At 47.8% G+C, this 10136-nt stretch overlaps 2 protein-coding genes across 5 annotated transcripts in view; both read right to left on the reverse strand.

The window, feature by feature from the left end:
• INTS4 (integrator complex subunit 4) overlaps positions 1-654 on the reverse strand; it is a gene marked incomplete at its 3' end in the record, with an annotated part of 39444 nt that extends 38790 nt beyond the window's left edge. For 2 of the 4 annotated variants that reach the window (XM_080374798.1, XM_080374800.1), the window contains exon 1: positions 482-652. In XM_080374798.1, coding sequence (XP_080230924.1) covers positions 482-535 — 54 coding nt within the window. In that variant the 5' untranslated portion in view covers positions 536-652. Of the gene's footprint in view, positions 1-481 lie in introns of all 4 variants that reach the window. The other 2 variants (XM_080374797.1, XM_080374799.1) reach the window with 2 other exon arrangements.
• A 103-nt stretch (positions 655-757) lies between these two features.
• Positions 758-6572, reverse strand: KCTD14 (potassium channel tetramerization domain containing 14). Its single transcript, XM_080374839.1, has 2 exons — positions 6462-6572; positions 758-3794 (listed from the first exon to the last, which is right to left on the reverse strand). Exons 1-2 carry the CDS (start codon positions 6528-6530, stop codon positions 3123-3125), a joined length of 741 nt encoding a protein of 246 aa, XP_080230965.1. The 5' UTR covers positions 6531-6572; the 3' UTR covers positions 758-3122.
• Between the last annotated feature and the right edge of the window lie 3564 nt (positions 6573-10136).

Genomic DNA, 10136 nt, shown 5'->3' on the forward strand with positions numbered 1-10136 from the left:
CAGTCCTGCCCAGGTAGCCTCTGCTCCCAGAAAACACTGCCTCCCCCCACCCCAGCCCGGGGCAAACGCTGCCCCTTCCAACCCCAGACAACCAACCCAGGACCAACACTTCTCCCACACACGCCCAAGCCTGCAGCAGCCGAAAAACTCGCTGCCAGGCCGGGGGAAGCTGCATCCTGCCCATGTCGCTCTCTTCCCGCCCTGAGGGGAGCGCTCCCCTCCTCCCGCACGCACCCCGAGGCAGCCCCCTTCCCTCCATGCAGCTCTGGCCTCCTTAAACCCGCGGCCAGCCCGTCCTGCTCCTCCTCAGCCCCTCACGGGCCGGGCCCCGAGCCGGGCGGGCGGCGGTCCCGGGCCGGGCCCCGGGCTGGGCCGGCAGCTCTTCCAGCAGCTCCGCCGGCGCCACTCTGCCGCACGGCAGAGTTCAGGACTGTCCCCCCCTCTCCGCTCGGCCCGACCTGGCCCAGTAGCGCTGCGTTACCTGGACCACCTTGGTGAACTCCTCGTACACCCGCTTCTTTAGGTGCGCCGCCATACCGCCGCCTGACCCTCGGCGGCCGCCGTACGCGCAACTGGGAAAAGAGACCACAGAGCCGCCCGCAGGGAGAAGGCAGAAGAAGCGTCCTCTCTTCCCAGCTGGAGGCCGCGCTCTATGGTCAGGCGGTCGGGCCCTGGAGGGGGCGGTCTCTCGTTGCCATGGCAACGCGGGAGTGACATGGCGGCGGCGTCGCTCGCGCCACAGCCAAACGCCGCCACCGTGTCAGCGCGGCTCAGTTTTCCCGTAAAAATACTTACGGCTTCGCTAGTATTTGATGTTTGACCATATAAAGACCAAAATCTAAATAACATGGCTTGACATTTCCAGGCAAACTTGTGTTAGATATACATGAAATCTTAGCACGGCCTTCAGACGTCTCCTTTGGGGGGGGGTTGGCGGCGGGGGAAGGAGGCCCCAACACTGAGGAGCCCCTTGACAGACTTCTGTCTGGTTTGCTGACAGGGGTCACAGGCAACAGTTAAGTCTGTGACGCTGTGTGGCTAGAGGTAGCCAGCGGTGGCCACAGTTGGGTTGTGTCTTGGGGACAACGTGACTTGGGAAGGGGCCAAAGGAGGGCCAAGGAGGTGGCCAAAGGTCTGGAGAACCTGCCCTGTGAGGACAAATGTACTTAAAGGCCATCCACAAAGGCAACAGCATCTCTCTCTTTGCAGGGAGCTATGTGGAGAAGATGGGCAATGGATACCAGGTGCACTGGAAGAATTTTCTTCTCAATATAAGACATAAATTTTTTGTAGTGAGAACCATCGTTCACTGGAACAGCCTCCCCAGGGACATGGCGGAGTCCACATCACTGGGGGTTTTTGAGATGTGACAGGACCAGGGTGCTTGGTAATCTCATCCAGGCTCCCTTTCCCACCTTTCCTTTGAGGTCCTTTCCAGCCTGGGCTGTTCTATGAGACCATCCCTGGTAAAACTACTAAAGTTTCTCATGACAGCAGTCCTGTAGTCTTAGGTTGGTTGGTTTGAGGCTTTAACTACCCTATAATCAGATCTTTTTCTTCCAATATCCCATTCTCATCTCCTTTGTTGCAACGTAAACCAGTTCTTTCACTTTTAGTATATACAGAGAGTAACAGATCTCTAAAGCGACCTTTTGTCTGTTGGGAGGCTGCTTCAATCTCTCTTCTTCCAGGCTAAGCATCACTAACCACTTGGTTACGATCAAAGCGGTGATCACAGATCCTATTTTCTAAACCTTTTTGTCCTCTCAGACACTGACTGTGTCCGTTCTTACCAAGTTTCTAAATTTGAAAGGTCTCGAAATGTCCCCTTGCCCCTACAGCAGAGCTGCCCTGAGGTCAGTGGTGTGAGTCCTGGTGCTCACTGGGGGGAAATCTGTGCTAGGATGAGCACATCTGAAACCAAGCTTAAGCAGGAATGATCCAAAACCATTAGCAAAAAGGCAAAACTTCAAGCCTTTAGAATTTGGGGATTTTAGGAGGAAGATGTCAGAAAATAAAGCGCTTCTGTATCATTCAAAGAGTTTTTAAAAGTTGTTTATTTAACATCCCCACGATTATTGTCCTTAACTGGAAGAAATCCATCTTCTGAGAAGGAAATATGATCATAATCAAATTAGCCATTATGATTTTCAAAGTGATTAAAATCAAGCTAACAGCCACCTCCAGTATAAAAATACACTTTTAAATACTAAGATTTTTAAAACGCAATGTAGCACCCAAGTCATGTTCTGTAAGGGAGGATTTGCACTGAGGTCCCAGGCTATTGCTTCAGTAGCTCTTCTTTCCCATCAAATCACAGTGGGTTTTCCCTACTCTTCCAGAAGCTTATATATTTAGAAATAGTATCATAACAGTAATGAATGTCATAAGGAAAAGATTAAAGTAGTGTGGCCTGAGAGAGGAGTGCATGCCCTTAGATTATAACCTCCTCACATGAGTGATGGTGGTTTTGCCTTTTTTTGATCCTGGACCATAGCTGAGGTTCTCTGTCTTTCCTTCAGAATAAATAATAAATAATGGTAATAAATACATTGGCTAGAGAGTAGGTTGTCTACTGGAGGAACAAGAAGAGAGCATGGGACAGTGAATCCTTTTTAACCTAGGCTCTAGTGTGGAAAGCAGTGAGAAGAAGACCTTCTCCCTTCTCATTAAGGATCCAAATTTAATTTGAGCATGTGTTAATGCAGCTTTCAGTGTTTCCATTGGGAATTACACATGTGTGACCTGTTCCCGTTTACACTGAGAGACCAACTCCACATCTGCACAAGATTTATTTGGGATTATTCGTTTCTCTTAGGCTGGGTGAGGTTGGCTCAACTCTCAGAACTGGCTCTCTGAACCTACCTAATACTCAGCAATGCTGAAAGACTGAAATTCCTCCTTTTCCTGATACTTTTTAAATCATACAGTTATCCCCTAAAGCCCAAGTAAACAGTGGGTCTTAAGTGCTCTTTAATTTGGCAAATGGCCAAAGAAGTTCCTTCCATTGGCCCACGCATTTCTTCCTGTCCCTCTGGCAGTCCATGGCTTAGTTTCCACAATCCAAGTTAAATTGTTTTAATAATTGCTTTCTTCCATTCCCCATCGACAGTGGCACTTTGCTACCACCAGGTGAACAGGAACTTGTAGAAGAAGTCATGCGATTTGAAACGAAAACCTTTTTCAGCAATGTGGGGCTGGAAGGATATTTTATACCCTTTGGCTTCAACATCCATTTGAATGCAGTCCAGCAGATCAGAAATGCTTGGCGCTGCCTTCCAGGGGCCAAACTTCACCACGGATTTTTTATCCATGTCCAAGCTGTTCAAGGCATCCTGACATCTGGCCGCGTCCTCCTCAGTTCTGACCACGCACACGATGACGCTGGACCGGCGGGATGCAACCGCTTCTGCCCTCGCAATGCGGATCATCAGTTCAATGTTCTCACTGTAGCTGGGCACACGAGCCAGAAACTGCTTCCTCGCCACAAGCTCCCCGAAGATCTGTGGGGAGTCCTCCAGCTGCTTGATTAGAGGTTCAATGTCATAGAACAACGCCTCCCTGTAGACATCCTGGATGCACTGGGTGGGTACTTGGTTACTGCGCAGGTACTCCAAGATGTATTTGAAATAGGTGCCTGGCCTGTCGATGAAGAATCTCCCTTCAGAGTCTCTCCTGAGTTTGGGCTGGCCAGTGAACATCTCTGCCAGCTTGGAGCCAGGATGTTTCTTTAAGGTGCTCAGTGTTGTTGTGTACATCTCCCCGCCAACATTTAACTCCACGATTGGTGACAACTGCAAGTATCACAAGGGGAAAAAAAGCCATGTGTGTTAGCTGTCTGAGGCTGCCAACATGGAAGTGTCAAGGGGAAAAAAAGGCATTTGGGGCTGGAAATTGGAATGACAGTGTGAAGAGCGGTATGAGCTCCTATCTCTTGGGGATCAGATGGGACACATTCACCCCATTTACTGCTAAAAGCAGATGCAGGATGTTTAAACAGCCCTCACAACAGAGCTGCAGAAACTTGGACATTTCTAAAAGGCTAAATCCTCACCACATCTTTGGGATGTAATGGTGTCATTTTGCCAGTGGGGAAGAGGGACAAGAAGGACCCTGCCCAGGAAGCTGTCAGTGACTACAGGATTCAACATCAATCTCCTAAGTCCCACATGGGCATCGTCCCTGTTGGCCCTTCTTCCAGCGGGAGCTGTCTGTGAGCTCTCATCCTGCCCACGTGAGAAGGATAGAGCTCAAAGCTGTGCAACTACATTTTTCTCACCTGAGCTGGTGTTGTCTCTTCAAAGGAGGAACTAAAGCTCTTTGAAACTTTAGAAATGGGTGGAATTGGCTTCCACTCGTCTGGGGGGGGTAGTTATAAACACTGCAGTAAGACACACAAATCCAGCATGTCAAAGCTGGAGGTCAGAAGCTGTTTAGCAAAGCACTTTAAAAATGTATGGTAGCTTTAGCTAGGAAGTAAAGGAAATAATTCATGCAACTGACATGATGTAAGAAGAAAGACTATAAAATTTAGATTTTTGTTTGGATTTAGTTTATTTCACCATTCATTAACACCACTGCTATATGAAACACACTGGAGGAGACCTGAATGCCTGGAAAGCTGGACCTGGTGTCCAGTCTGACCTTCCTGATGGTTCAGCACTGAAGAGTTTTAACAACCTCCCTTTGCACTCTGTCATTTTTTATAGTACTTGGTAGAGGAAAAGGAGAGAGAAGAAAGGAGGCAGCTATTTTCCCTCCTGCCGTCACTGATGTAATGCAAGTCACATGCCTGGCCAGGACCAGACCTGCCATTGGGAAGGCGTAAGTCAATAAACAGCCTTTTTTTTCCAGGAGCTGACCTGCTCTTTGTTGGATCCAATCACACAAGGATCTGCTTCAGTGCTGCTAGTCACATGCCTTGAGCAAAGTGTGTACTTAAGTGCTAAGCTGGATCCCACAGGTACAGACCCACTGGATAATGTCAGCTAATCTCACAGCTTGTGCCAAGAGAAGGGGGAGCTCCTGCTGCCGTCTCCCCTTTACCTACCTATCTGCTTCTGTTGCTCGCCTTGTGCCAGCTCTGCTACGCTTTCATCTTACCGAGCTGAATTGGCTTACAGAGGATTTAATGAGCACCAGAGCAGGCAAAAGGAAGGGACTAGGAACAGAACCTGGAACAGGGGGAGACTTTCCCTTTAGACAGTAGCAAGCTATCAGATTTAGCAGAAATTTGCTCACAACCTAGGCAGGCCAGGGAAGCAGCAGAAGATTCAGGTCAAAGACCCAGCTGGAATATTGCTTTGCTCTAGTGTGGGTGGCTTCATCTCAAGGGCAATCATTTACACCAGGACCAAGGAGACATAAAAATTATTCTGTCTGAGACTATCTTGTGATTTCTACCCACCGAATAACATGGCCCAAAGCTGTTTCAGTAGTAAAGCCTCTCAGTCAGGAAATTTCCTTTAGCCCAAGTGATAGCAACAGCTTTCCCTGACAGGCACCATTTAACAGGAGGATCTCCTGCTTTTGAGCCTTTGCTCCTTTTTCAGGTGGCAGGTCAGATGTTTCATGCCGTTTCTCACTAATACAAATGGATAAATTGTTCTTCATGAATACGGTAGCCCAATACACAATATGTTTTCAGGTCTTGTTAATGGTTTTGGCCTGAGACCGAACTGGTTCCCAGTGGACTGGGAATACTGGCACCAGCTGATTCCCAGCTCTGTAATTAGCCAGTGAGGTGATGCTTAGGAAAGTCATTCTACCTCTTTGTGCCCCAATTTATTAATCTGCAAATGCTAGATGAAGCATTTTGCAACCTACACCTGAAAAGTGCAACACAGGAAGGTTGGATTCTTTAAAGACAGAGAGGCCTGGGGGAGAGGCTGTAAGGCTACAACAGAGAAGGCAAACTGGTTAGCAATAGGCCGAGGGCAGAGGAGGGGAAAAGGAAAATGTCATCTGATCTTGTCACTGATTTCTGCCTAGTAATATGCTGCTTGTTTGAGATTGCCATTAATTTTTGTTAGAGCTAGAAAAACTACTTCTACCTGATGATTCTGCACATCTACAACACAGGGCAGCTTTTGTATCATTAGAGATTCTAAGAACTGTTGAAAATGCCCAAACCTCACAATATGTTTTTATTTAGGGATCTGAAAAATTAAAGTTCCCATTAAATTAATTCCACTTCTTGTCAAAGGAGAAAAAGAACCACTCCAGTTACTTGCTGTTGCCAGATCTTGTATGTCTGTGAGGGCCATGGCCCTTCTGTAAGCAAACTGGTGCAAACAGGCCAGACAGACACAGCTCTTTTCACCTAGAGTCCTGTTCTTGGCCACGTATCTGGCAAGCCCAGGTGTCTTCAGAATAACAGATGGCAGGAAAAAAACACTCTAATGTAGCCCAAAGGGGATGCTTTGATCCCGCAGGAGGAATCTGTGCCCTCGAGCCCGTACCTTACTCACTGTGTGCAGGCTGCCGGTGACCTGCTTCCCAAGGGGCTTGTGCTCCGACGCAATGCTCATCTTCCCCCGGGAGCTGATGGCTCAGCGGTGTGGGAAACCTGCTGCTCAGTGCCCAGGTCCTGCCCCACACACAGGATGGCTCCCTGCTGTGCTCCAGTCCTCTTTCACTTGGTTTTTCTTCCTTGGATCAGTTTTTTTCCAAGCTCCCAGCCCAGCCGCTGCCCCAGAGGATCCAGTTTGCTCCAGGCACAGCACTGGTACAGGTTGCAGGTTGTAGGGAGAGGGGAGGGAACAGCCTGGAAGCGGAAGCATTTGCTCATTAGTTTTCTGGCACCCAGCAAGGTGCAGGGTGGACTTGGGCTGGCTGCCAGCCCACACCTCCTGTAATACTATCTGTGCGGTGACTAAAAGCCAAATAATCCTTTCCAAAGGAGGCCCAGCACCCAGAGCACATCTGAGGAGCCCTATGTGAGCCTGAGTGACTCCCTCTGCCTCGCAAACCATTTGTATCAAAAGCAGTAAGCATTTTCACAGCTTTTTGGCCTCTGTGCACTCCTGTTTTCAAGCACGGTTGATCCCAAACCATCTCATTGATCCCATTTGTCAAACCCCTTGATAACAGATCAGGGTGTCTACACTCTGTCCAAGGTGGTGGCGTTTTCTTCTTTGCCCATACAATCTCTGGGCACTGAGTCATTTGTGCAAGGTAAATAAAACCAAACTTGAATGTCTGCCTGAGCCTGAGCTGTTCTTTTCTATTGGCCGTAAGTATTTGATTAGTATCTTTGCATGACGTTTTCTAGTGTCTTGTATCCACCAAATATCAAACGTGGAGAGCAGCACAGATTTAGTGGTAATGGAACTGTTTCTCACAGCATCGAAACACTCACAAGGATGTCTGTGTTCATTTTTTAAGTGTAGAGGATCAGATCACAGTGAGCCTAAACAACCTTCCCAGATCTGGACCACAGGCCTGCAGAGTCTCCTTGGTTTTATTCTGTGTTTCTGAGTTCACCATTGCTTTCAAATTTGCCTTCAGGCCACTCATCACTTTGTCTTTGTTCCATTACGGTGGCAAAATTGCCATGGACATGATTGTCCAGAGATGTAAGTCCATGTTTTTAAAGAGAGACAGTACTTTTTATTAGATCACACAAGGCTTTCTCAGGTCTGTCAACTTCTGTTTCAACTTACTTGGGGTTTTTCCTTCCCCCCCCGCCCCCCCCCCCCCGTTTCTGTCAGTTTAATAAAAGGTGTTATCTCCTCTACCAACCTTGCCTCCGTCTCTTTCATTTCAAGCTGCTTCCTGATACCAGCAGCCAAAGGGAGAATCTCAGACAAATGCAGCGCTTCCTAAAAATCTTCCTGGGGGAGATTTTAATGATGAAAAATGACAGCATGGTGTATAAGGAAACCATTTGCAGAAAATCGGATTGTGCTCATGGACACCAGCTTTGCTGGTTTTGCATCCTCCAGGGATTTTGCAGGATCTGTGTCCTCGCAGAAGACAGCATGGATCTGACCAGAAGCTTGAGGCATGAGAAAAAAGTGTTATAATTTGTACTGATTCACTCACTGCAAGAATAAAGCCAGTCCTCGCCCAAGGCTCCATCAAAGCTGTACCCAGATGATATTTTTTTGTGTGTGTGCATTTGCATGAACCTGTCATTGAACCCAACTTACATTTTGCTTCTGCTGCTCTGAAGCATCCTAAGAGACCTGTGTCTGAGTTACCTCTGCTGCCTGGAATAGAAGGGCTTGAATTTTCCCTTTGCCAGACCAGAAGAATTAATTGTGCTGGATGCACTGGTGAGGTCTGCTTGGGAGCTTAGGTTTTGTGACTCGTAATAATTTTTTTAAGACCAATGCTTATTGGAAAACAGGGAGAACTGGAAGATCTGCACGTTCTGGGCCTTTGATTCCTGCAAATCTGATTCTTTGGGCTGGTTTACGTAGGTGCCTCGGAAAATATCCTGGATATAACTGACAGAAGTGGAGTTCATCTCCAGCAAGTTTTTGTTGCTGGAGGTGATAGCCTTTATTTCTGCAGCTGCAGAACTGGATGGACCGGGGGACGATCACCTCTCTGATCACACAAGCTTTTCACTAGGGAAGGGTGAAGAGCAACTGAAGAGGTTATTTTGTTCAAATGCTCATCTGGAAGGTTTCCCCAAACCAGAAACAAGGGTGGCTGTTGGTGTTTGAAGCTAAACCTTCAATGCCGCTACACAGACCATTACCACTTCAGCAAAAGGAATAGTTGTTAGCTGATGTCCACAATTCTTTCCTACTGCTAGACCATCCTCAGCTTGTCCTTCAGTCTGATGAACCTGCTGGTTCAGTTCCCCCGCTCTTTTATTCCTTTTTTTTATATCTTGGCCACTTTTGCTGGCACATTATGGGACAAAGAACCAGCCTGAAAGTCTGTGAAGTGTTTTGGCTGGAAGGCACCATGTATGTGAAAAGTCTGATTGTCATTATTTGTGCTTCTTCTGGGACTTTTTAATCCCACCAACTGCATGACTTGCCTTAAGATGGCATTTTTCAGTCCTGCTATACTAATGACTGCCAGTTGGATTTTTTTCCCCCTTTTCAATAAGGATTTGATTTAAACTGCTGAATTCATCTGCTCTCAAAAGAGACTGTAGGGAGAACTTCTCACAGCCCAAGCCATTGGTGCACCGCTGCCTCCCCATGGGGATTTGGTGCTTCTTTTTTAGGTGGTCTCACCAGAGGTGGCTTCCTGGATTACTAGGACCACACATCTGACTCGTTTGGTGTCACAGCTTTGCTGGACAGGCATCCAACTCTGCATCAAAGGTCTCTGTGCCTACACTAAGTGGAAACAGTTGCTCTTGCAGTTTTTCAGTCCTCTTCTTACCCCATGGTCAAAGCCACGCTGAGGAAGCCAGTGGGCAGGGAGCAGCCCATGAAAGGCAAAAGTGGGATCAGGGCTTTGGAGAGGACTGGAGAAGGCAGCTCTGACAAGGCTCTCAGCAGTCCATGTTGCTGGTAACAGCTAGCTGAGGCTGGTTTCAATTTAATTCTTCCCTTGGGAAGGAAGTAAAAAGCCAAGACCGTGAAAGTCTCCATAGCCTTGGGTGACCAGGGTCCTGGGATTCCCAAAACCAGCAGCTCCATTGTAGCTGCTGCTCCACAATCACTGGAGAGGTCCTGGCCACCTCTGTGCTATTAACTGGGTTTCTTCCTTTGAGGGATGGGATTTGATTTGTATTAAGCTAGAATTTCCACCCAGGATCTCTGTTGGGCTTTATGTTTGTTACTATTTGACCTGGATCCCTGAGATCCTTCATCCTTTGGGCCTTCTAAAGGTGTGTCTGATGCATTGATGATCTGTTGAGGACCCACCTGCTTGCTGTCAAGCAGAGAAAGAGAACTCTGAGGATGTTTGCAGAGGACGTCAAGCAGGATCAGCAGGGTCCTGTCCTCGAAAGAGGTTGCTGAGACCTGTTGGAGAGGCCGGCTGCCCAAATGGGTCACAGAGCCATGAGGAGGACCAGGAAGAAGAACCTTTTAAGATGTTCTCCTGACTCCTCATGCACAGTGATGCTTCAGGCCTCCTGCCTATTCTGTTTGGGGTGGCTACTGGCCCCAACATTCCTTTTGAAGACACTTCAAAAGTAGATTTCTCACTGGCCACAGTCT

This window comes from Falco punctatus (assembly GCF_963210335.1).
Source record: "Falco punctatus genome assembly, chromosome: 2".
Taxonomy (NCBI): Eukaryota; Metazoa; Chordata; class Aves; order Falconiformes; family Falconidae; genus Falco; species Falco punctatus.